We start from the raw sequence: 27,082 nt of genomic DNA, 5'->3' as shown, positions 1-27,082 counted from the left end.
TGTCAGTCTGCTGACCACCACTCAGGGATATAACTCTGCACCCCCAATTCAAGTAGGTGAGAAGAGAGTGAGTGGGACCACAGATGTGTGTGGCCAGGGACATTCTCCCTAGCCTGGAGACCATGGAGCCCTGGCCTGATATGCCCTGTGCCCAGAGATGCATAGGTTAGGCTCACTGTCCTGGTCGGGCCCTCCTTAGTCCCCATGGACTGTCGATGGATGCATTTTCCAGACTCACCTCCCCCAGCGCTGACCCTGGGGCAGAAGAGAAACAAGCGTGGAGTGTGATTCAGACAGTTCCACAGAGGCGTCCTCTCCTGCCTGGGCTGGTGGTAAGAAGTGGCTGCACCCTTTGGGTGTTTCCCCAAGTGTCGTTCTCACCTGGAAACTTGGGTTCGGGAATGTGCGGGAGAGGGAGGGACAGGGATGGAGTAACAAAACAGTCCATGTCCCACATTCACTGGACTTAGGGAGCATGTGCCAGACTCTTTATAAAAAATTCCTGGCCTGACCAGGCGGTGGCGTAGTGGATAGAGCATCGGACTGGGATGCAGAGGACCCAGGTTCGAGACCTCGAGGTCGCCAGCTTGAGCGCAGGTTCATCTGGTTTGAGCAAAAGCTCACCAGCTTGGACCCAAGGTCACTGGCTCGAGCAAGGGGTTACTTGGTCTACTGAAGGCCTGCGGTCAAGGCACATATGAGCAAGCAATCAATGAACAACTAAGGTTCGCAACGAAAAACTGATGATTGATGCTTCTCATCTCTCTCCGTTCCTGTCTGTCTGTCCCTATCTATCCCTCTCTCTAAAGAAAAAAAAAATTAAAAATTCCTGGTGGGTCTTATCTTTTAATGATAAAGCCATCAAGTCCTCTGCCCTTCTGGGACCTGTGTTAAGTCCACCAGCTCCTGATAAGTTGCTTGGCTTGAAAGATGAGAAAAAACTTTTATTGTTGGGCCATGAGCATCACACCACAGGGAGGGGATTCAAGAACCACTTGGGTGACCCTCGAGATCCAGGTACAGGCATTGGATTGGTCCATTTTAAGGACTTAGCCAGACTGGGATGGGAAGGAGAGGTGGTTAACGTGGCCTGTGTCCCACAACGCACCACACATTTGGAACTTTTTATGTCCAGAGAAACACAGGTTTGGAGAACAGAGTGGGCACACTACATCTGGGTACAGTTTCCTAGGTATCTGCCTCCTGGAAACCACCTCCCAGGAAGGCATTGGGGAAGGGTGTGGACACAGCAGCCCGGGTCCCCATCATCTCCCAGGTGACGGGTGGGTGTTGCCAGTGGCACCATTTCCGGGTGGGCTTCCTATTCCTCAGGAAAGAGCTTGAACTTGGGGAAGAGGAGAGGAAGGCAAGTGGAGAGACTTGTGTACAGATCTAGGGGTTGGATAAGTAAAAATCCATGGACAGCGTGCTTTACTACTTACTCGCTGTGTAACCTTGGGTAGGTCACTTTGCCACATAGCGAAATCCACACACTTCTTTATTGTAAAGTCTTACGATGGTTCTAAATGATCCCTGAGCCCTCTTACCTGTAAGGTTGTGTGAATGTAATAAATATTTATTTTAGGGAATTTGTCACAGAAACAAAGTGACCTGCTGTGTCCCCTTTACATTCTCTGCAATGATTGTGCCTAATGCCTTTTGTCCTATTTCCTTTTGGCTGACTTGCTCAGTTGGGGGTGCCAGTATTGGGACATAGGACAGTGAAGGGGTGGCTTAGAGTTTTTGTTAGAAGTGGATTACAAACAGCCTCTGCTCTAGGGGGGCAGCGGAGGTATGAAGTGACGAATGGTTAAGTGAATTTCAAGTTCAAAGGAACCCAAGAGCCCTGCCCATCTGACTCTCACCCCTGGACCACCTTGGTTTTCTGGAGAAGAGGTGACTCTGGAAGGTCACATGGAGTAGTCAGGACCAGATCCAGGAGTCCTCTGCATTCCCTCACACGGCCGCCTCTCCAGCCAGAGGCGTGGAAACTGACCCCGGCTTTGGGGAGGAATCCTGACCCCCATGAACTGGCTGCGGGCAGAGTGGGAGAAAGGCTGGTCCCATGCACTCTGTGTAACCCGGCCAGGTTTGCCTGGGACTGTGAGGCTGGACCAGATCCCCAGGGTGCCCCTGCCGGCAGTCAGCATCGCCCCTGTAGCAGGGTCTGCAGGCTTAAGCTTGCCAGGGAGGCAAAGGAGAAAGAACTCTGCCCCAGTGCTGAGGAGACTGGACAGGCACAGCGGAGGAGGACAGTTTGAGCAGGACTAGGTCTCCAGGACCTCATTCTGGCCTGGAAAGACAATCAGCCAATGCCCAGAAGCCAGGCGACAGAAATAGTGATTGTGTACAGGCGTCAGCCTAGCTTTTAACCAACACAGACCTCCTAGTTTCCCTCATCTGCCCGAGTGGCTCTGCATCCACTGCTCTGGGCTGGGAAGTTGTCTTTTCATGCTCCACCGAGTGTGCCGCCTCCAATTAAACATGGTGCACCCACACTCAGCAAGGAGTCAGCTGATCCCATGCAGCCTGTCGGGGCCTCACCCCCTTCTGGGGCAGCAGGCTCCTGCACCCCACCCCAAACAGCTACAGTTTACCAATTCATTCAACAAAATCTTGATCAAGCAACTCTATGTGCCGGGCACTGTTAAGCTCTGGAGATTCTCCGGTGAACAAAAACAGACATGGTCCCCTGCCTTCCCAGAGCTTACAATCTAGTGTGTGTGTATATGCGTGGGGGGTGGGGGAATCACTCATGCCAAAACACATAGACATAATTTGCAACTGATCAATTACCCAAAGCAAAGTGCAAAGCAGAAGGTTCTGGTGTGGTTGGGAAGGTGGGGTGTTCTAGGTGGCAGACACAAGGACTGTGGGAGCATGGCATGGCCCAAGGAGGAGTGCAGAGGGACACACAGGAGCCTGTCACATGGGGCCTTCCTTGCAACCAGAGCATATTGGACGTGCACTTTACAAAGCGTCCCCTGGCTGCTGTGTGCTTGCAGAAGGGATTTCTGGGGTCAGAAAGGGTGCGGAGAAACCAGTACAGAGGTCTTGGCAAGATATGGTGGTTGCAAGCATAGAAGCTTAAAGAAATTCTGTCGGCACCTTTTCCATCTATAATGTGACCAAGTACTATGTGGTTGAAAAAAAAAAAAAAGAAAGGGAAAAGAAAGAAAAACCCTGGGGCTGCTGGGGTTCCGCTGACAGAGCAGACGTCTTCATCCATCTCTCTGTGCGATACCTGCCCGAGCCCCGCGCGCGGAGGATCCCGCGCTCCTGCACTTCAGCGCTTATGAAAAATCTCAGCTGTGTCCCAGCCTGCACGCACTTCCATTTATCCAAGTCAAGTATCATCTGCAGTCTGGCTGCCCAGTCCCCAGCCCCTCCCAAGCGGCTGTCCCCTCCCGGGGTTTCTCACAACCCTCCTGCTTTTTTTATTCCTGAAGTGTTTGAACACTGCCTGGAGTTACACTCCATTTAGACATTATTTTGATGATAAAATTATGTCTTCCCCCCCCCCCCTACTGCTCATTGTCTTCCGTAGAATATAGGAGAATGAGATGGTGGTCTCTCCTGAGGGCTTCTTCCCCCCCCCTTTTAAATAATTCTATACCTCCCTCCCTCCCACACTCATTTGAATCATCAAATTGATTATTATCCCTGTGGCTGGCACATCTCACAAGATGACAGGCCCCAGAAGAAGAATTGGGGCATGACTTATAGCTCGCTTTGGTACGGTGGCAGCCCGTCACATTCAGGCTCACGAGGGAGCAGCAGACCGGAACGCAGGTGTGTTCGTGGCTGGGGATTCAGGTGTGTATGTTGAAGTTGTCTACGTGTGTGCCTCGAAGTGAATGTGGCAGGTAGGTTGCTTGTTTCAACCACTGTTGTTATTTTCCTAAGTGGACAGGAATTTATTGGCTTGTGTCTGCGTCCTGGGTACGTTTCTGAGAGTTGCCAATGAAGAGAGCAGCATTTTGTACACCTAGAGAGCGTTTTTATAGATGCACACCCTGCATGGAACCATATGAAAGTGGTTCAGAACCAACTGGCCCAGGTGAGGAGAGCTGGGCAGGGAATTGTTTCTCCTCCGCTCTCTCCCACAGTGCCTTACCTGCCCGGCCTGACCCTTTGCAATTCTGCACACCAGACACAGGGTTTGAGGCTGTGAATTTCTAAGGCGCTGGCCTCTTCCCCTTGGTGTGAGAGTGGAGAAATGTGACTCGTTTTTAATCTGGAAAACAGACCTATTCCAAAAGTCTGAGAGGTGAGTTTGCTAGACCAGCCAACTAAAAAGATAGGATGGAGGGTGGAGGGTATATAAGCAGCAAATCTTTCACCACCACCCCACCCCCGCCTCTTCCCTAGTCCCATGAGCCAGTTGGACAAAAAGTGTTTTCCTTTCATGGTGAGAGGGCAGGCCTCGAGGCTCTACAGCCCAGTCCTCCTGCTCCTCAGGAGGTGAGGACCTTGCCTGAGCGTCTGATTCCATTGAAGTCTCACTGGCTCACCCCCCTCCCCCCACCCCAGCTTGATTCTGTCACTTTAAGTCCAGCCCCTGAGAGATAGCCAATAGGAGCCAAACCATACATCAGTCTCCCAGCCTTAAAGCTACAGTAGGGTTAGTGGGCTCCAAGTCTCTGGTGTCCGAACCTCCTCCACGGCTTCCTGTCCCCTCTGCCCACTCGGAGTGTGTGCAGGCGTGGGAGCGCTGGGCTGTGCACGCACGGCTCTCTGCCTCGTTCTCGTTCCGCCACGGCGCTTCCTCCCACTCTGCCTCCTCGGGCGCACTGTGCCCTGGCCGGGACGCGCACCTCGCCTGTGCCCTTCACCCGCTCTTCCGCGTGCGTGATTTCCCCGCGGTCTTTCTCTACCAACTGGGAATGCTAAAGCGGGCCTGATGGACATGTCAGAACTCTGCATCCCGGACCCCCTCGGCTACCACAACCAGTAGGTGCTCTGCTTCTCCGTTGATCGGTCTGTCTGTCCTTCTGCCTGTAAGGCTGGCTGTCTCTATCCTGGGTGTCGCAGTTCTTCTACGAGGCGTTTCTTGAAGTGGCCGGGACCCCGAGGGCACTTGGGGATGTCAGAGGGAGAAAGCCGCACACTTCCTGGGTTTCCTTCTTGGGGGTAACTGCCTCTAACTTTTCCAGTACCCCCCTTTACAAACTCTGACTTTTAGAGCAGCGCTTTCTCATTCACTCTTTCTTCCTCTCACGGAGAAGAAAATGTGCGTTTCTGTGGAATGGGAAGGAGCAAGCCCAGAACAGGTGCGGAAAAGTCGCAGAGATGTTCTGTCCTGTCCGGGAAAGCCTCCCCCCGGGCCCTTTGACTTTGATATTTATTTTCATAGTGGTGATCAAAAATGATGGGCAAAGGGGCGAAATCGTAGGTGGTGTGCGGGTTTGGAAACTGCAGACTAGCCGCGCTGCTCCGCCCTGGGGCCGGGTGCGGTATCCCGAGGGCGCGCACGCAGCGCGGTACCGGAGCCAAGGCGCTCCAGGAGTGCAGACCGCACGGCCCCAGGCGCATTGCGCCCTGCGTGCCCTGTGAGGCGAGCCCGCATCCTTCCAAGCGTCGGGACATCGGCCCCGCGTTGCGGCGCAGGCAAAGTTGGTTTGGGGAAGCTTCGCTGGCCGGAGGAACACACAAGTGAAATGTCCGTGCCCCCCAGCGGCTTTGCACTCACCTGGAGGGAACCTGGAGTGTTATGAGTGGCATGGGCGTAGGTGGCGGCCGGGGCTACAGAACTGGACTCCCAGAAATCGCGCGTCCCCGGGCTTGGGCAGCGCGCCACGCGCGCAGAGTGGGAAAGTGGAGAACTGACCTCCTCCTCCCCTCAAACGCCGGGGTGGGGGTGGGGGCTGCCATGAGCGTTCACCCCTGGGCTCCCAGGGGTCGCGCGCTGGCCACCCACGGTTTCCCTTCCAGGGCTCCACCTGCCCGGGTACCTGCCCAGGTCTCTGGCGCTCTGCGTCCCGCTGCGTCCTGGGCTGTTGTCCCGGCGTCTGGGTGCCCGTAGCGTTGTCCCTCGGAATGCTTAAATAAAATAATAAAAGGAGACTCTAGATTCTTGCGGAACTGCTCAACTTCGTGCTCTTCTACCTCTTTAATTTTTTTTTTCCCTGAAGCTAACTAAACTACCGAAGTCACCTATCGCCCCACCATCCTTTCATTTTTGTACCTCTCCTCCCAAGAACCAGGACGTCCCTAAAATAAATACTCTAGACAATGAATATGGAAGTGCTTTTAACCGCTCCCCCCCACTCCCTCCCCCCGGGTGGACCACGCGTGAAAGAAGAGGCAACTTCACAGCAGCAGCTCTGTCAAGGACCGGGATGTCCCAGCCTCCCGTGCTGACCTTTTGGTTCTAGTTTTAGGAATTCCCTGGACAGTGGGTCCTTTCGATGACACCAGAATTTAGACAGAAGGGTCAGAACCTGGTGAATGGGTTGGGAGATGAGGGGAATTCTTAATTATAATGAATTCAGATTTTCATCCGTTTGAAAAGTGGCTTTTCATCCTGTTGAAAGGTTATGCTGATCCCAGCTTGTTTGTCCGGTGGGGTGGGGTAGTGCCATAAGATGCTTCCTCCCGTGGAAGAAACCTCGGGTGGGTAAGTGAGGCCGTGAACAATGTTTGGTGCTTGTGGGGGGCATTTTCTCACATAAAACTACCAAGTGTGACAAATATTGGAGATACAAATTATTTAGGCTCCCTCTCTCCGGAGGTGACTTCTGTAGTTGAGCTCGAGATATCTGTGTATGTGTCCTTGGCTCAAATCAGAGACAGCACATATGAAAATTCAAATGGAGGGAATGCATCCTTTGATTACATTGACCAGTAAACAAGAGGAGACAGAGGGTTTAGCAGTGGGGTAATCCATCGAGTTGACAGCAGCCCTGGCTCGAGTTTGGGAGGAAATATGGGCAAAGGGGGAATGTCAAGGAAGCAGCAAAGGGGCACGAGGGAGCCGAGGTCCTGGGTGTCCCGGGAGGGTTTTACGTGGAAATCATTTATGAAGTTAAGTCTGACCGTGGTTTAGAGTCCCTACCCTTCCTGGTTTCTTTGCAAAGAATTAGCTTCTCACTCCACGGGGCTCAGGTAAACCCATAAACAGACCCGCCGTTGCTACTGAGGAACTAAGCATCCCTGTGCAATGCCATTTCCCTGTGCGATGCCCTGTGCCCTGGGGAGCCGGCCCCACACACAGGTGCGTGTGCCCTGCGGAGGTTCTAGTCGGCTGTGTGCAGGGTACAAGTTCTCCAAGGAGCAGCTTGTGGAGGGCAGAGGCTGGTGAGGTGGGGAGGCAGCTTTCTGACCTCAAAAAGCTTCATGACAAGTAGCTTTAGAGCCATTCGTAGCAAAATAACAAGACAGCATTTATTATTATTATTATTATTTTTTGGTTTGTTGGTAGGACAGCAGGACGAATCCATTCCTTCTGGTGCTGATGTTTCCTGGGGAACATATACACGAGTGGGTCCGTGTGCTCTGTACACAGTTTCTACCCATGAGGCTTAATCACCGTCCCTGCGATTGAGAAAACCCAGGGGCGCAGGGACCGCTGTTCAGCCCTCCTCCCCTGCTAACGCGGAGAGGAATTATCTCTCTTTCGTGTACACACACACACACACACACACACACACACACACACCTTCATACCTTTCTATCCTTCATTTTCATTTTCCTGAGCCAATCCTGTAGGTGACTCCATTACCATTTCTAATCAATATTTTATGTACAGACATAATCAGCTGGAGTGGGAGTGAGTGCACTGGCCTGCATGTGCCCGTGTACAAATGAATCCGTGACCCGCCAGGCTGGGGACCCCCTGGCATACAAAAGGGGGTGGGGAGGGGGTTGGGGTGGGGGCTGCCAGTGACCACTTTGCTGCTATTAAAGAAACAAAGAACAAATTGTCCCGAAGGTAAAATATGTGGCTTCACACATAGGAAAAATGCCACATGGTAATTCAGAATCAGTGACCCAGAGAAAAACAAAGGGGGAAATTAATTTTTAATGGTACATTTAAAAATAAATCAGAGTGAGGACATTAGTCTGGGTTTTCCAAGGGAGGGGCTCTAGGAAATAAACCTATGTGCTTAGCACCCTTCTGGAAGTGCGGGCCGCCGCCGGGGAAGAGGATGGGGCGATGGGAGGCTGGCCTTGCTCAGGCCCGTGGGCCATAATCTGGGAGGAAACAGGAGGTGAAGGAGGAAGGCCCCGTCCTGGGAACGGCTCTTTCCAGCTCAGTGAGATCCTGACATCAGCTGGAAATTTCCTCTTGGAGTGTATTATGTCCCCAATTCCCTTCACTTTAGAAACAATCCTCTATTTTACCAGTAATGGGGACATATGAAAAGATGTTTCTTAAGAATATGTGAATGAGGAAACAACCTGGCCCATCAATAAATATTCCAGTCAGTCCGAGAGAGGAGGGACTAATGAGAAGGGTCTTTTCGGAGAAAGCGCTGCAAGGGAAGGGGCTGTGGCAGAGATTTTGTGTCACAACCCTGCCTTCTCAGAGCGCCCCCGGCCCAGCCCTAGCTCAGGGGGCCCTTGTAACTTTGTCTTGCATCCTTGATTCATGTTTCTCATCATTGGACATTTTGCTGAATGGTTTTTAAAGATAATGTAAACTCATCGGAAAAGTTTCTTCCTCGGTCCTCTGCAGAACGCCTTGTCTCTTTGGAGTGCTTGGAACTGGAAGAATCTGCACAAGTCTAGCAGGCCAAAGGGGAAGGGTAGGAGAGAGACATTGAACACACGTGTGTACTGGGGACGGGTGGTGGAGTTGCTTGAGTGAGTAAGCAGAATGCAGGAGGAAAGGGAACTCAGACGACAGACAAGAAACGAGGCTCTCGACGCAGTTGTGCAGTGCCCTGCTCTGGAACTGGTCTTCCCAAATGCTTTAGTGCAGTGGTCCCCAACCCCCGGGCCGTGGACCGGTACCGGTCCATGGGCCATTTGGTACCGGTCCGCAGAGCAAGAATAAATAACTTATATTATTACCATTTTATTTATATTTAAGTCTGAACAATGTTTTATTTTTTAAAAATGACCAGATTCCCTCTGTTACATCCGTCTCTAAGACTCACTTTTGACGCTTGTCTCGGTCACATGATACATGTATCCGTCCCACCCTAAAGGCCGGTCTGTGAAAATATTTTCTGACATTAAACCGGTCCATGGCCCAAAAAAGGTTAGGGACCACTGCTTTAGTGGCTCCCTCACCACAAGTAAAATTGTGGTTCTGATCCAAGGGGAAGGGACAGCAGCTATTCAGACCATAATCTGTTCCTTCAAAGTGAGGTCCAGCCCACTGCCTGAACACCCCGTGCTGTGCCTTCCCACACCTACCGGCTGTCATGGACTCTTTCCTTCCATCAACTCCCCGAAAGTGAAGCCTTCCCTGTACTCTTCCAGCTTGGCCAGGAGGTCTGCCCAGAATGAGCCCGAGCTCCCTATGGTTCTGTTGAGAGTTTCTGGCTTGGAGTACAGTGGCTCTTGACTGAATTATCCTGTGGGGACCCCAGTGCGGCTTAGTGTTTAACTTCGAATGTCCTCCACAAGTGCTTTGTTTTTAGAGGATGCATGGTCCCAGGAAGGGGCTTCAAGTAGAGGGTCCATGGACCATGCCCGGAAGCTGGGAAGGGTGAAACTTGGGGATAGGTTGGAACTAGACAAATCTGAGCCCCTATTCTGCCTGTTTGCCCTTGAGGCCATTTGCTGATTTCTAAGGATTAATCAAAGACCTCAAGTGCTGGTGGCTCCTGACTGGGCCTCATCCCTGCTGAGTCCCTCTTTCTCAGTCCCAGTAGCCTCCGACCTCCAGGAACCATTACACATGTGGTCATTCTTTCGAGATAGGGCCCATAGGCTTCTGGTCCTGGTGTCCCCTGGCATGGCGGGTGTGGCCTGGTCCCTGTGCAGGGAGGTGGTGGTGTTTATAATTGCAAATGTAATTAGCAGAGCAGCTCTGGGGGTCTGGGATGCTCAACTTCTCTGCATATCACGGTGACCCTGTGATGACTGGCCATGCGAGTTAACCCTCACCAGGCCAGCTTGCCCCTGCCTCTGTGAGGCCAGTGACCTTCACTGATCATGGCAGAGCGGTCCTGGGTGACGGGGGGGTGGGGCCAGACCCCTCCTCAGAGGGAATGTCAGGGCAGTGTCTGGGAGAGGTGAGTGTTGGGGAGTTATTTCTTCCCTAGGCCCCTGGACAAGTGAGTGGCCCTTGCCTACTGTAACAGTGTGAGCCTGTGTGGCAGGCTGCTCTGGGCACTCCTCCTTCACTTCCCAGCACACTACCGGGAGGTGACGGCAAGACTTGGGGTGCGTGCTGGTCTGTGGCCCCAGAGGCTATCTTGGAGAAAGGCAGGCCCTAAAGGGGTTACATCATGACTTCCAACGAGTGCTCTTGAGGCTCAGTGGGCAGGGAGAAGTGACCGCCCACTGGTTCCTGGGGTCCACAAAGCTGGACAGCCCCAGGGGGCCCACTCAGGGAGGGACTTGTAGGGAAGCCAGCCATGGGAGAGCACAGGTCCCATTTGTCCCTGGGAGCAGACAGCGCCTAGCCAACCATCCAACAAAAGACACCAAAAAGCTAGACTAATGGGGAACCACGGAGCTGCGTGATCTTTCTCTCCCTCTCTTGTGGGTGTACTTGTATCTGCCTACTAGAGCCTCTTTCTGGATCGATCAGGATTAGAATAGAAAGGATCTCACAGCACCTTTATTTATAAGCAGTGGCTTAAGGGAGTGTCAAGATCTTTTCTGTTGCTGTTAACACCCCTGTTGTAGGGAATATCTCTGAGCCCCAAAACATCAAACGCCGCATCCGATCCTGGAAGAGTTCCCAGCTGGAGGGTCTATGTGTGCGCCCGCCCGTGTGAGCGGGCATTCCAGTGCTGTTCCCCCTTAGGATGGGAGAAAGAAGGGGCCGGGGGCTCTGCTGTTTCCACACAGCTCCGCTGCCTGCGGCACCCCGGGCCTGGGCGGAGGTCAGGCTGTGGCCGCATTCCAGTGGGGGCTGTGGAGCCCTGGGTTTTTTCCACGGTGTGAGAGGGAGCACAGAGGGGCCTGAGGGCACTGGGGCGGCAGCCCGAGGAGTTCAGTCTCTCTTTGGAGGCTCTCCAGTGTTCCGGCCTGGCTGGGGCTGCACAGGCCCCGGAGACAGCGAGACGGCAGCCAGTCCTGCCCTGCTTGGGGATAACAGATGGCCACACGCAAAGGAGCATTTGGAGTGTTCTGGTCAGGGTCCCAATTTCCCCTTCTCTCCCTGGATGCGGCTGTGGATGGTCTATAGCAGAAAGGGTCAAATGTTTTCTTAAATCAAGGAAAATCGTACTGGTTAATCTTCCCATGGGACTTTCAGTATGGAATTGGACAAGGTAGGAAAAAAAAAAAAAGCCAAAACCCTAATGGCTGAACGTCTTAAATTCAAATTTATATGATCTTGGGTTAAAATAAACCCCAAGCAAAAAGTTTTCCTGGGGGTTATAGAGACATATATTTTTTTTCATCTTTTTAACCTGTACAGTTTAGTCCCAAAGAATTCTCTCTCTCTCTCTCTCTCTCTCTCTTTCTCTCTTCCTAAGGACTTTAAAGTATCTATTCAATATTATCATTCAGCATCTATGGAATTGAGCCTTTTCTGGGACTGGTTTTCTGGATAATGTTATTTTATTTCTCAATGTCATTTTATCCAGAGGTCAAAAGGCAGTTAAACAAACTCCAACAAGGTTTTGTTTTTATCTTCTCATTTCAAATGTGATCAATTTTCATTTAAAACGGTATCAGCATCCTCTCCTGCCAATTACAGCAGCGGCCAGCCCTGTGCGGGACCATCCGTGTTTACGAGGGACTCCGTTTAAAATTGCCCGGATGCAAAGTGCCCACCAGACTCAAGCTCTGCCGTCGAGGAAACTAGGAGTTTCAAAGCTCCAGATTCCGAGTGTCATTTTAACTTAGCTTTTTTTTTTTTTTTCACTTGAATTAATTTGAATTTTTAAGTTAGCTTTTTGTTTTATGCTTCTTGTTAATTTTTAAAATATTATCATATTCACTTAGGTTTATGGTTTGGGGTTTTTGTTTGCTTGTTTGTTTTTTACCTGGTGTGTATTTTTTTTTTTTAAAAAAAAGATGCCTGGGAAATGGTTTTTGAGCATTACTGACTGACCTTCCGTGTGTTCTTGGTTTCCGAAGGGCAGAGGATCAGGAAGTACAGTCACAAGGGAACGCTGAGGGGGAGGCAGGGCTATGCAAGGTGGTGTTTTCGATGAGATTTTTCTCACGTCTTACCGTTGAACGTTTTCCTTCGTCTTGACTTATTTCCCCCCCCCCCCCTCTGTTTTCATTCCAAGTTCCTCTGTCTGCCCTTGTTCTGTTATCCCTCTTGGATTGTGTATGTTTCGGAGGAAGGAAGGCAGGGTGTGCGGGTGGGGGTGTGTGTGTCCACGCGAAGGTGTGGGGCTGTGGACGTGTGGGTGTGCGTGCCTGGGTGTGGTCCAGCTGTTGCGAGGGCCTGAGTGTGTGTGTGTCCACGCGAAGGTGTGGGGATGGGGCTGTGTGGGTGTGCGTGCCTGGGTGTGGTCCAGCTGTTGCGAGGGCCTGAGTGTGTGTGTGTCCACGCGAAGGTGTGGGGCTGTGGACGTGTGGGTGTGCGTGCCTGGGTGTGGTCCAGCTGTTGCGAGGGCCTGAGTGTGTGTGTGTCCACGCGAAGGTGTGGGGCTGTGGACGTGTGGGTGTGCGTGCCTGGGTGTGGTCCAGCTGTTGCGAGGGCCTGAGTGTGTGTGTGTCCACGCGAAGGTGTGGGGCTGTGGACGTGTGGGTGTGCGTGCCTGGGTGTGGTCCAGCTGTTGCGAGGGCCTGAGTGTGTGTGTGTCCACGCGAAGGTGTGGGGCTGTGGCTGTGTGGGTGTGCGTGCCTGGGTGTGGTCCAGCTGTTGCGAGGGCCTGAGTGTGTGTGTGTCCACGCGAAGGTGTGGGGATGTGGCTGTGTGGGTGTGCGTGCCTGGGTGTGGTCCAGCTGTTGCGAGGGCCTGAGTGTGTGTGTGTCCACGCGAAGGTGTGGGGCTGTGGCTGTGTGGGTGTGCGTGCCTGGGTGTGGTCCAGCTGTTGCGAGGGCCTGAGCACCTTCAGTCTGAGGAAACCCCAGAGCAGCGTGCCTCTCCGTGGCCACCCTGTCCCGACTCGGCCATCAGTACCTTGACGCCCTGTCAGTGGTCTGCTCCCACGCGCTGGTGGAAACAGGAAGGTGACGGCCTCCTGTTCGCAGGCGGCTTCCAGGTGTGCTGTGTCTGTTTCCAGAGGAACAGGGCTGTCGAGACTGGAGGTGTGGGTGAGGATATCAGGAAGACGAAACTTAATTCAAAACCCATTTTTAAATCTCTCCTCTCATCTCACTTCCTGCACTTTGGGCTCTTGTTTGGGACCTTGGAGATGCAGAGTAAATGAGCTGGTGTCTCCTTTTGTTTTTGCCTTCCTAATCGATCAGCAGAAAACATCCCCTTTTGATGGCGAAACATCCCTTCAGCACACATGCAGCGTGCGGTGTTTATCCTTTTCCTTTTAGCCTCACTCTTTGTCATTTGTCTCTTGGGTGTGTTGACATTGTCTACCTAAGCAATCAAGCTAACAAGCTTTGGCAGAAAGAACACTGCTTTTACAGAAATAATAGCAATAATGCGATGGTTGTAATAATTATGATAACGGTAATAACAGCTTGCAGCCTTTTCTTCCCCAAAAGCGCAAAGCAATTCTCATAACCAGTGTTTCATAGTAACCGGATGAGGGTTGCTGTCATTCCCCTGAACATAAATGTTTTTCTGCAAACATAAACATGCGTGTCTACATTCATCCAGGAGCTAAAACGGCCTGGTGCCAGAAACATGAACAGACGGATAGAGGAGAATACAGTGTTAGCCACCTGCCCCGCCCCCGCCCCTGAGAAATGCTGGGTGTGTTGCCTTTGAACTAGGAGGGGAGAAGCATGTCTTGTGAAGGACACTGTGTCGGGCCTGACCCCACTGCCACGAGTTTCTGAGGCCCACGCCACGCTCAGCCTCTCCGTCCCCCCAGGTCCCTTGGTTCCCCGGGCCGCAATCTCAGGAGTGGTTTGCAGACCAAAGGCACACAGAGGACGAGGGGGAGAAGGGGGGTTCTGACTTGGCGCGTGTGAATAGCTGGGAAAAGAACTGTGCGAAGAGAGAGGCAAAGTCACCTCGCCACCCTTGATTGCCTTCTTGGCCATTCAGCTTCTCCGAGGCCGCTGTTCCCAGCTCCTGGTACCTCCACCTGCCCTCCAGAGGCAGAGATTAGAGGGAGGGCACCGGGGAGCTGACCCTCTGGATCCCGTGACCCCTCTTGTGACTCTTCACGACTCGGACCTGCTCATCGGCGGACTGCTCATCTGGGCGTTACTTTAGAAATCGGCCCTGCCTTTGTTATTTCCTCTCATCCCTCCCCCCTTTTTCATGTGTGCCTTGAAAATAGAAGACAGCCTAATCCACCAGCCTCGTATATAATAGGAGGCTCTTAGTAGACCAGGGTCCCGCAGCTGTCTATGTTTTTTTCTACTTTTATATTTTTACTTCTGTTCTTATTCAATTAAAAAAAAAAAAAAAAAAAAAAAAACAGCAGCCCAAAGCTTTGGGTTATTAATTGATTATTAACTGATTTAACAAACAAAACAGCCAGCCCCCAAGGAGCCCAGCCAGAGTCTGGCCATGCTGCTCGCTCAGGTCGAGATCTGCTTTTTCCCTTCAATCGGTGAGAAACGTTATGGCTTCAATTCCCTTGTTGGGCCCTGAGTAAAAAAAATTAATTCATGAATAATAAAAACCAATCAGTCTTGTTGAGTTTAAGAAGGATTAGGAGAAGGGGTGTTTTTTTTCTTACGAAGAACATTTGGAATCTGCATGTCATTGTCACCGGGTGCTGGGATGGCTTGAGTGTGCCTTTATTCACGGCCGGTGAGATGTTTATTGTCCTGGGGTGTACCACATCGCCCTTGGTTGTAAGGCTGACTGACTGAAGACTGGTATGGGTTTTCCTACCCACTTCTCTCCCACAATCCCATACCCCCAGCCAGTGGTGATTTATGGAAATTAAGATGAGATGGTTACCTGTGTAAGTGGCACATAACCAAATATCAATAGCAACAGACCCAGCGTTGCATTATGAATAAGCCGGTTTGTGGATGGGATAGAGTCCTTCTTGTTTCCCTCCCTTTTCTTTCCCTGGGAAGTAATTGACTAGAAATGTACCTGCCTTTGCATGAACTACAGAAACCAGACCTGTAGTTACTCTTTTTAGTTTCCACTAATAGTATCTACCTTCCAGGGTTGTTGTGACAATTAAACAGAGTTCATTCACGAGTGCCAGGACATAGCATACATTAAGTGTTCTGCATTCTTATTAATTTCTTAATGTTGTCTTTTGGAAGTTACTTTTCATTCCTTTGACATAACCTCACAAGGATGAGAGTCCTCAGCAGTAAGATTGGGGTGCTTGAACTGATTATTTTGTTCAATGCGATCAGTGTCACTTGTGTTTCCATATGTAACACAGGGGATTAGAGAAGGAATTATGATTTGGGACAGAGGTGATGAATAGGAAATTTCCTCTGAATGAATCCCTATATCCTCAGTCCTGTGGGGATTTACAGAGTTGCCCAGTAAAATATAGGACATCCAGTTCAATATGGATTTTAGATAAACGATGAATAACTTTTTAGTATGAGTATGTCCCATGCAATATTTTTTAAATCTGGTGACCCTACTTGTGGGTGTTTTTCTTAAGTTCTGATTAAGAAACACATTTCCCTTATTCTATTCTGTTTTTGACAAAGTCCAAAAGAACGATTGTGTGTTGAGTGTTTTCAAATTGTTTTTTTAAATGACTCTCTTTAACTTTTTGCCAATATTAACTTGTTCAGTTGACCATGTCCTTAGAAGTTAGTGGGTACAAGTGATTTCCGTCATCCAGACATATCGATAAAGTTGCAAATAGGTAAGTAAAATCTGCTGACATGAGGTCTCCTCATGTAAGACCCAAAGCTATTGAATTTTGCCTAAGAGTAAGCCCGGCCTTTTCAGGAACCTGTCTCTGCCTGATGCTTCCCTGACAAGCAGGTTGGGGGCTAGACTGCTAGGACCTGAGAGCCAGCAATCGGAAGCTACCCTTGCTGCACCTTGGAAGCCAAAGTAGTGGCCTCTCCCTGCCTTCCCGGACAAGGACAGGATGTTGACCCTTTGGAGACGTCCCCTAGGTGTCTGTGGGTAAACTGCCCCCATCAGTGTTAGATGGTGGAGTAAGGAGAACCAGAGGCTCACCCTTTAACAGCCTGTTGGGAGAATGGATGAACTGGGGCTCACTAATGGGGTACCAGAGAACTCTAGCTTCTCTTCACTCACCTCTATGAACAGCAACACCATTGTTTTAAGCGTGGTAGCTTCACAGCCCAGAGTATGGGGAATGGAAGAGCTCTAGAGCCCCCTACAGGCTTTCTGTGGCACTGCACCTCATGGGCCACTAAGGAGGCTTCCTAGGGTTGGAAGCAGAATTGGAGGGTCCCAGTGGGTGATCTTGAAGGAGTTAGCATATGACTCCTGCTCCATAAAGCAGCTCTGGTCTGGGAACTGCCTTTCGGAGTCATGCTCTATGCTCTTTAGCACACATACTTAAACATGGGTGTGCACACACACATACACACACACACAAGCACACATGCACACTCATGCCTCCATGGCTTGCCTGACCTCCAGACGGGTGGCAAACGCACAGACTGCATTCCATCTGAGGAAACCTTACAGCAGCTGGCTAGTAGAAGCAACGTAGCCCGCAGCATTGTCAGCCCAGGACTTGTACCTGGATTCTCTTCTCCAAGACACCTAACACCCCGGGGATTATGTTAGGGCTTGCTAGAAGAAAAGTTTGGGGAGGACAAGAAAGCTAAAAATAAACCATAGTGTCAGAGGTGGGCAGTTGTAACAATAGTAATGGTAGCAATCATTGAGATTTATTGAGCACTTACTATGTGCCAGGCTTTATCCTCAGACCATTTCATGAATTAAGTTATTTCTTCCTCACAACAACCCTGTGAAGTGGGTCCTGTCCCCCTCTTTATTTAATTGGTAAGGAAACTGAGGTACAGAGACATTCGGTCACTTGCCCAAAGTCACACAGTTGGGATTGCTCAGGGCCAGGCTGGCTGTGAGCCTGTTCTCCTCAATACCAGGTTAAGTGTCACTCGTTGTGTCTGGAAGTTCAACTTTCTAACTCCGGCTTTCAGAACACTCCTTCTTAGCTGTCTGGGTCAGACACATAGGCAGAGTTTGGGGTGGAGGTGAAGAGGGAAATTGGGCCCCATGTCTCGTTCCTGAAATGGCAGATGGAGGACTCGCCAGGGTGGATCAGGCCCCTCACCCCCCTCCGCCTGTGTGACTGGCACAGGGGACGGTGGAGAAAGGCGCTTTCGGTCTTCCTGACGTCGTCCTCCAGAGGCACCTGGAGGTCTGTCCCCCTCCTGCCTCCCTCTGAGTCTGTCACAGACGTATTTTGAAGCTGAATCCCTGTCTTCTCAGCCCGTACTTTCCCCCATCTCATACCCCCCTTTCTCTCACCACCTGCTCTCAATGACCCGAACGTCTGAACCTCGGTGTCCAGCTCTGGGGACCGACTCGGGGTACCATACAGCAGCACGTGCGAAGTGGAGTTGCAGCCTCGCACTCCAAGCCTGCCTCTGCCCATGTCTGCCTTATCTCTCCCTCCCCTGGTGCAGGGACATGGAGCGAATGCCGTTCTCCCCTCTCTCTCTCTTTGTTGTCCAATCCCCTCCTCATTCAGGGCAACTTTTATCTAAACACACACCTCAGATCTGTTTTTTTTTTCTTTTTGTATTATTGCTTACCCTTCAATCCCCTACTCTGCCAGGCGAACCTCTATTTATCCTTTAAAACCCTACTCACATACGCCCCTCTAAGTGAAGCCGTCTGGGGTTCAAATCCAAGGGGAATTGATCTCTCCCCTTGCAGCTGCAATCTGGCCCATCCATGCCCGACTGGTTGTAACCTGCTGGACTTTAATATATGCTTATCTTTTCTCACTAGATTATGAGCCCTTACAGTATAAACTCGTCTCCGTGTCCCCAGTGCCTAGAGCAGTACCTGGCACGTAATAGGTGCTTAATGCACGTTAGTGGATTAACCTAGAGAGTTGGGAAGTGAGTAAAGGGGAATTCCAAGAGAATTCCTCCCCAAGAGGGAGGTCAAAGCCATGGAAAAAGTGGCCAGGAGGGACCTGGTTCTGCGGAGCCTGTTGCCTTGTTGATCAACAGGGGCAAAGCTGGCTGGCTAGGTGAGCATCCATGTCCTTGTCCCGGGAAGTGTAGTATAGTGGTTAGAAGGAAATCTGGGGCCCCAGGCGGACTGAATCTAAATCCCGACCCCAGTGGTGTGCTGGAACCAGCTCCGACTGGCTTGGGAAAACTGATTGTTACATTTTCAGGAATTTTGTGAACTGACAGTTAAATCTAAACATTATTAAAAGTGAAATTCAGCCCTGGTTTGATAGCTCGGTTGGTTAGAGCATCGTCCCGAAGCACAGAGGTTGCTGGTTAGATCCCCGGTCAGGGCACACACAGGAACAGACCTGCGTTCCTGTCTCTCTCTTGCTGTCTCCCTTCCTCTCTCTAGCATCAATTTGAAAAGTAAACATAAAAAATGAAATTATATACACTCATAATTAGATCCATTGTATTAAAAACAATGGTAATAAGTACTCAGAACTTATTACTGCCTAATATTTCACTACCTTAGCTTGATATTCTTTTTTTTTTTTTTTTTTTTTTGACAGAAACAAAGAGAGAGACAGAGAGAGGGACAGGTAGGAACAGACAGACAGGAAGAGAGAGAAATGAGAAGCATCAATTCTTCATTTCAGCATCTTAGTTGTTCATTGATTGCTTTCTCATGTGTGCCTTGACCAGGGGCTACAGCAGAATGGGTGACCTCTCGCTCAAGCCAGTGATCTTGGGCTTCAAGCCAGCAACCTTTAGGCTCAAGCCAGCGACCATGGGGTCTTGTGTATGATCCCCCACTCAAGCCAGCGACCCCATGAACCTATGCTCAAGAGGGTGACCTTGGGGTTTCGAACCTGGGTCCTCTGCTCTATTCACTGCACCACAGCCTGGTCAGGCTGGCTTGACATTCTTGAAGTAGATTTGCATCTAAGGTATCTGTATGATGGTTTGTTAGAGGCCCCATTCTTCACAGTATCACAATGTCAGTGATGTCACATTGGTAACTGGAAACTGGCCATGATGGGAGTATTTACACCGTAGAGATTGGCAAATGCTTCAAATCAGTCTCCCTCTTTTAGCCACCACCCCACTGCCTGGCATCCCATCCCAGCTCTGTGACCCTGGATAAGTGACCTAATCTCTCTGTGCCTCAGATTCCTCATTGGCAGTGATCCCCTGGTTGTTATAAAGATTAAACATTGATCCACCAAGGTACTTAAAGCAAAGACTGATACACAGTAAATGCTCAAAAATTTTTTTTGCTCTTCTTAGTATTTCTTCTTCATGGCTCCGAGCCTATCCTTATCTAAATTCTACTGGGACAGATGACCTTCCCAGAGTGGAATGTGAGTTTTACACCTAGGGGGTAAGATTGTTGCTTTTCCCTTATGGACCTTTGCCCATGAGGTTTAACTGTAGTAGCAAAAAGCAGGAAGTGTGAAACGCTACTTTTCCGAGGGGAAAGGTGAGCAGGTATGCTCAGGTGTCCTGGCCAGGAGAGGACGGTGGCCCAGGCCCTGTGGAGACCCGGGACCAGAGCAGCAGCCAACCTGGCTGAACAGGTAAGGCCAGCACGAGTGAGGTCAAAGCAGATGCTAGGAATAGCCACGCTGCAGGGTGAAGGGGGCTCAGCAGGTCGGCGGGTCCCTAAGATCAGGTGAGGGAGCAGCTCCCTTGCCTGAGAATGCCGGGAAGGGTGGCAGCCACGCCCCCAGAGGCAAGGGCCTCTCTGGCTTTGGGAGATGGGGGAATACTCCAGACCATTCCCCAGTCAGCACAGATGTTGTAAACAGCTTGCGTTGGGGTGGCCTTGGCTGAGCTGCTGTACTGGGGAAGCCACGGGAAAGCGGGCGTGGGAAGCGTCTGGTCTGCAGCCACCAGGATGACACCGGCCCGGGAGACAGACAGAGTGCGGGGGTGCTCTCCTCGACCCTTCCTCGGCAGGTTCCTCGGCCCCAGCCGACCCTGGCCCCTGGCAGGGAGTTTGCACAGGTCCCTGGAAGGTGCTTCAGACTCAGCCTGTAGGCATCAGGAGGTCCAGCCCCTGGCCAGCCCCGCCCACTTTCAGTGGTAAGCCAGCTGCCAGCCTGCAGACCCCAGGTGGTGGCTGGGGCTGGCCGCTCTGCTCTCCGTGCCAGAGAGCGCATCTCAGCGCTGGGCACTCATTTCCTTCTCTGACTCCCTGGTCTGTAGAGAAATGCCCTTGGAGATGGCCTTGCCCAGGAGGAAGCAGCCTTGAGAATTAAGCCCTCCCTCCCACCTCCCTGTGAGAGTTGTTCCTTTACCCTGAGCCCCTCGGGGCCAGGGTCTGATTCGTTTGTGAGTCTGCGGCGCAGGGCTGGGCATGGAGGAGCCTGCAGTAGCTACGAGGTGTGGGAGCTGGGGTACGTTTTGAGAGAATGTATGTGCCGGGCCCACCTGCTGGTGGGTTACCTGTACGGTCGTTCCTCTTTGAGGGGGTGAGTGAGGTCTGAACCTAGCTTTTCAAATTCACACCTGGCAGAAAGGTGGCCAACCAAGGGTCTTGGGGGGCCAAGGAGCCCCAGGCCCTGATGCATACCCTGGGAGCAGCCCCTGACTCACACGTGCCCTGGCTCTCTAAGGGCCACGGTATCGCTGTTTGCCCACCGCCCGCAGCCTGATTGAAGAGCTTGGTAAGTCTTCATTCGGAAGCCCTGCTGCTGCTCTTGGCGGGTCCCCCCGCCCCAGCTCTCAGCAGGCACGGAGCGGGAAGGGCACCAGGCCCTGCTCTTGCTGCTGCTGCTGCTAATTCAGGATGTGCATGGAGCAGAGACAGGCCGGGACCCTGTGTCCCTGAGCCAAGGTGCCAGGTGGGGTGTGGGTTAGGAGAACTGGGGCCCTGGCCAGCAGGGGCAACTGGGGGTGCTGTGGCTAGCACCTCGCAGGCCTCGTTCAGTATTTGAGGTTTCATCTCCCTTGTGTTCCCTAAGCCCCACCCCACCCCCCAGCTCCACATTTGACCAGCAGAGCAGTCCCAGGAGGAGACCCTGTAGGCTTGATTGGTGGCAACAGTAAGGGATCTGACCTGACCTCCCTAGGGACAGGGACCCCTCAACAAAAAGGGCTCTCATCTCACTGGGGAGTGACCCTAATGTGGCTCCATTAGATGCCTCCACGTGCCCTGGCCGGTTGGCTCAGTGGTAGAGCGTCGGCCTGGCGTGCAGGAGTCCCGGGTTCGATTCCCAGCCAGGGCACACAGGAGAGGTGCCCATCTGCTTCTCCACCCCCCCCTCCTTCCTCTCTGTCTCTCTCTTCCCCTCCCGCAGCCAGGGCTCCATTGGAGCAAAAGATGGCCCGGGCGCTGGGGATGGCTCCTTGGCCTCTGCCCTAGGCACTAGAGTGGCTCTGGTCGCAGCAGAGCGACACCCTGGATGGGCAGAGCATCGCCCCCTGGTGGGCGTGCCGGGTGGATCCCGGTTGGGCGCATGCGGGAGTCTGTCTGACTGCCTCCCCGTTTCCAGCTTCAGAAAAATACAAAAAAAAAAAAAAAAAAAAAAAGTAAGACGCCTCCATGTGTGATCGTGGCTGTGGCCTTACTCATCCCCTCCACCCCTCAAAACCTCCTAACCCTTCACTCTGCCGGGTACTTTCCTGTGGTCATAGCAATAAAAACAGTTACACGTGGTATGGCAATGGATCGTTTTTTGAGGTCTGTAATTTTATGACATCTCGACATTGCATAAAATGTCTTTATTGCAAAGAAAAAAAGCTACGTAGAATCAGAGCCATCCAAGAAAACGGGGGCCATTGGCAGCCAAGTCACGCCCACAGGGAGAGCAGAGGTCAGGCCAGGAGGTGGGCCGCGGGGCAGCACCGTGCTGAGCACACGTGTGGCCAGGTGTGGGCTGCCTGTGGCTGAGTCTGCGGTGTGTCCAAGCAGGGCCTGGGCCAGCAGCAGGTGCCCACATACAGCGGACACCTGCGGGATCTGAATCAGAGCCTCCCCACTGCAGCAGGGGCAGCTGGGCTCAGGCAAGGGTCTCCATAGCAGCATCTTCTCGGGGCAACACTTTGGCTTCTGCTTTATGTTGTCATCTCAGCCCCCAGCCACCCAGGTGAGGCCAGAGATTGTGCCCGTGGCAGGTCCAGGCTTTCCCTCGCCGTCCGCGCCCTGGGTTTCTGCCTGGCATCAGAGACCTGCGTCACTGTATGTTTCTCTTCGGAGGCTAGCAACAACAGTAACCACTGCTGACAGCGGCCAAATGCCTACTATGAGCCAGGCACTGTGCAAAATGTTTGCTTTTTTCCAGTTACGTACACCTTTTGCCTCCTCTCTGGGGACTTCCATTCTAAAGATGCACCGCTGGGAACCTCTGAAGGGCCCTGCATGGCTAGTATGGGGAACCTCCTACTTCCCAGAGGGGGAAGACAGGACCTGGGGGCTGGGGAAGACCCAAGAGGCTCGTCGGTGCCTGAGCCCCCATTTTCCAGATGGGAAAACAGAGGCCCCGAACAGATAAGAGCCTTGTCCGCCGTCCGGGAACTCATGCACAGAGTGGCGCCTGGGCCCCAGCTTCTGAACCCCCGCCGGGCCCTTTGTCCTATCCTGCCTGTCGTTCTGAGTGTGAATTCTATTGGCCCTCACTTCCATAAGTGACTTGGACGGTGCGCCCCAGGGCTGAGTCTCATAGCTCGAAGACCCCATGTGGTACCGTCACACTGGCCCCGTGGGGGCCAGGCCACAAGACTGCAGGACCCAGACGGAACCAGACGGAACCAGACGGAACCAGAGGAGGGCTGGGCAGACTGATGCAAACAATTGTGAATTAGAGAAACAATAAATCAAAGAATTGATGGAGCTTTAACAGGTGGCAACTGGTGGGATGCGAGATGAGCTGATCTTCCTGGCATGGTGGCCTCCTCCTCCACGCGGCTCCTCTGTCATTGTCCCCTGATGCAGGCCTGTGGCCCCTTTATGCTCCTCTGCCCAGGCTGCCACTTGAGGCTGTTCTCTGTTCTTGGTGACTAAGGGGAGACACAATCAAGAGTCCCTCTTCCCTGAGCACGAGGAAGAGACGGCGGAAGACAGGAACTCCGTGACAACAGAGACCACATACTCTGCCCGGCTCACACTGGCCTTCCTAGTGCCACATCCCCCGGCTGGCACGAAAATAGGAATGTGTCGCCCTGCTTTCCGCCCTTTGGGTACATTCAAGCAGCCTCCTGGCTAACTGCAGCTCATGTCCAAGGTCAGCACCTAACTGTCCATCTTGATGTGAGGTCAGCATCCGGGTCTGGCCATGTTTCCGTGTATATAAACACAGCTGACCCAGCTGGCGAGGCTAGAGGAAGGCTCCCTGGAGGAAGGAGAGAAATCCTTCCCTGACTCGTGACTCACACTAGACGGATGTGCAGGAACAGGCAGCCCCTGCCTGGTGTGGCAGCGAGAGTGGGACCTTTGATGTCAGACAGGTCTGAACTCACCTGGCCGTGCGGCCCACCACCCTTGCTGTGTAGCCTTGGGCAAGTCACCTAACATCTCTGTGCCATGCTGGTCTCATCTGAAAAATTAAAACAGTAATCCTTGTCTTACAGGGTTACAGGAAGAATCAATAAAATAGTACTTGTAAAATGCTCACACAGGGGCCTTGTTGGAGTTTCTCAGAGTCAGCTGTGCCCCGAGCACGCTCTGGAAACATTTTGTGGTCATTTGCAAATTCATTTCAAAGTATTACTGAATTGTTAGTTTATTATGTTTATTCCAACTAATGGAGAATAAAAGTACCATGCTATAGGGGACCAAGAAATAGTGTGGCATTGTAAAGAGACCCTCATAGGTCCACCTGGACTGATACTAAAATATAGGCAACATAGAGGTACGTGAGGGAAAGCTGGGGTCAAACAGAGTACAGGGTGGGTGACAGTGGGTTTACAGTTGTTCCTATGGAAAATAATACAATAATTAATAGTAATACAAAAATAAACTGTTTTGTGTACTCACAACTGTAGACCTACTTTTGCCCAGCCCTGTATATGGTAAAATCACACTGATGGTTTTGAAGTCCCAATTGCTGGGCATAAGCTTTGGAAACTTCTGGAAGGAGATACAAAAGGCTGTCACTTGAGTCACCTGTGAGGAATCCGCTTGAGAATCCTGGAATTGGGAGAGAGTGTTACTTTTGATTTTTACCCTTTCGATCGTGTGCAAGTAGGTGTTCTATAATGAAAAAAATTTTAATTTAAAAGTTAAGGAAATCAGAACATGCAAACAAATTAACAAACCCTCCTAAGAAAAACATCGAAATCAAAGAGGGCCCTTCCACAACCCTGGAAGCCAGTGTCCAGTCCAGACCGACTTCTAGAAACAGGGCCCTGTCCTTGCCCAGCTCCCTCCCGCACCTGCTCCCCTCGCCCCTGTGGTGCACGTCTCATCAACCCCATGGGGGCACCTCTGCCAGCAGCCAGACAAAGGCACACCCAGGCGGGGGCTTAGCCCTCGGGCTGGGCTCCTGGTGGTGGTGCTGACAGTGGAAGAGGCAGCCCAGCCAGGGGCCGGGCTGGCAAGGGCTGGCCTCTCACCAGCTCCTTTCTACACTTCACGCCTCATGGAGCCAGGCGGAGGGAGTCACTGGAGGATCGTGACTGGACGAGTGGGCGGCTGCCCCCCTGCCTAGGAAGCCATTAATCTTGTGTCTCCCGGCCTCCCAGCCTCTCGTGCCCTCACCCCAGCCGCCCTGGCACAGACTGGCTCGGGGAAGGACATGAACAGGGGCCCTGGGCTTCTATCCATGCTGGACCATGACCCTGGAAAATACCATCTGGCTTTTCTGTGTGTCTCCTGACACCCCTTCCCCAGGTCGGACACGTCACAGAGAGCTGTGTCTGGTGACATTTCTCATTGTTATTGCTTTGGCAGGGCCTTCGGATTCAAGGTCACAGGTAGACTCGTGCCTCCAGAAGCTGCCTGTGGGACCTGGGGCCTCCCGTTCCTAGGGGTGCCTTGGGAGGGAGCTTGTAGAGGGTGACCCAGCACCCCACAGAGGACAAGACCCCCACTCTGCGCCGCACATGCCAGTCCTGCAGGGCCGGGCCAGGCGGCAGAATTTCCTGGAGTGACCAGTGCTGCGTTCCCTTCCCCGCAGTCTGAGTCTTCCCACACAGAGCAGCCGACGTGCCAGGGACCTGATCTGGGTGTCAGCAAATGCGCGCGGTTTCACCTTGGCCTCAGGAGTCCCGGTTCCACTCTCAGATGGGCATGTTTCTTCAAGAAGGCAAAGTTGCTGGCTTTGTAGTAATTCCAAAATAGAATTATTTGGTGTAAAGTCAGTTTGTGTAAAGCAGAGGGTCTTTGATGAACCTAGGTGTTTGGTACTCAGAAGTGGACTGCCTGCTAAGCAGTGAGTCCTCCATCGCTAGAGGCATGTAAGCGGAAAGGGGACCTGTTTAGAACGTTAGCGAGGACACATCAGCTGGCAGGAGATCGAGCACTCTGCCGTACACTCTCTCCCTTTAGAATAAAACCCTTCATTCCGTATCAGTGGGGAGCAGGGAGGGGGCTGTGTGGCTCAGTGGGGAGCAGACGGTGGGCCTGGGCAGGGCGCCCGTGTGGGTCCGCATTGGACATCTTCTCACTTTCTTCTTACATCATCTCACTCATCTCCCCGGGTTAGACAGTGCCTCCCGAGCCAGCCTGCACCTGCTGGAGAATTGGTTCTGCAGCCTAACAGCTGACAAATACCTGCATGCTTACTCTGTGCTGGGCACAGCACTGCTTTTACCTAACTTTTTTTCTGTTTTAATCTCAGTTGTACTGCAAGGTAGAAATATATATATATATATTCCTCATTTTATAGATGAGAAGATGGGAATGCAGAGAGGTTGAGGAGCATCCCCAATGTTACAGGGCTAATAAAAGGCAAAGCCGGGATTTGAACCCAGGGCCACCTACAGAGTCCATTATGCTAAACACCCCCCCGTGAATGAGACATGATTCCCCCTGTGTTTGTTCCTCTCTTTGTTGGAAATTGTTTGGTTCTCCTTTGTGTCACTGTTTATGCCGTCAAGGTTCAGAGGCAGGTGGGAAACTGGGTGGTCTCTCTTTGCTGCTCCCAGTGGGTGGGAGGAGGGAGGGACAGGGGGGGGGTCGAAGGCACTACCCTAGGCGATCTACCAGGGTAAGGACCTCCATCAGGGGCCTCCATCGGGGTGGGGACCCTTTCCAGGCACCAGAGCCACGTGTTCACCGAATCCTCACGACACCCTCTAAGGCGAAAGCCCTCCTGTGCCTCATTATAGAAATGTTGAAACTGAGGCCCAGGGAGACTGCACGGTCATTCAGCTGAAGGACAGTGGAGTCCGATTCAAATCAGGGTCTACTTGACTCCTAAACTCACTGTCACCACCGCCACCTTGCATTCCATATAGTTCAGCCTCTGCTGTGTTGTTGTGGGGATTTCCGGGGACCAGACAGGATGCAGTTGCACAGGTAGGGTAGGGACTATTTGAATCCCATTTTCCAGATGGAAACCTGAAGCCCTGGCCTGTCTTGTTGAAGTCAGAGGTTGGGGCCTGAAGTTGCCACCAGGTCCCTCTGTGTCCCCTGTTCCAGCCTGCCTTCTTTACATACAGTTGGGTCCAAACAGCAGACACGGATCATCTGGGAGGAAATGGTCACGTGGCTCTGTGCAAGGGGAGGGGACCGGAGGGTCGTGGGCTGGCTGGGGTTTTTACAATCAGTGCGCACGTCTTTATTTGAACAGATGGAGTATTTTGATCAATCCAAAAGGAAGCTCCCTGGGGTGGTGTCTGAGGC

At 52.1% G+C, this 27,082-nt stretch overlaps 1 protein-coding gene across 3 annotated transcripts in view; it reads left to right on the top strand.

Moving 5' to 3' along the window:
- Positions 1 to 27,082, top strand: part of ESRRB (estrogen related receptor beta) — a 180,340-nt gene that overhangs the window by 59,562 nt on the left and 93,696 nt on the right. The window contains exon 1 of one of the 3 annotated variants that reach the window (XM_066342535.1): positions 4,643 to 4,953. The exons of 1 other annotated variant lie outside the window; for it this stretch is intronic. In XM_066342535.1, the coding sequence (XP_066198632.1) occupies positions 4,904 to 4,953 (50 nt within the window). In that variant the 5' untranslated portion in view covers positions 4,643 to 4,903. Of the gene's footprint in view, positions 1 to 4,642; positions 4,954 to 11,132; positions 11,400 to 27,082 lie in introns of those variants that run through there. One more of the 3 variants, XM_066342536.1, reaches the window with a different exon arrangement.

Source organism: Saccopteryx leptura, chromosome 6 (genome assembly GCF_036850995.1).
Source record: "Saccopteryx leptura isolate mSacLep1 chromosome 6, mSacLep1_pri_phased_curated, whole genome shotgun sequence".
Lineage (NCBI taxonomy): Eukaryota > Metazoa > Chordata > Mammalia > Chiroptera > Emballonuridae > Saccopteryx > Saccopteryx leptura.
This window is presented reverse-complemented; position numbering and strand designations above follow the sequence as displayed.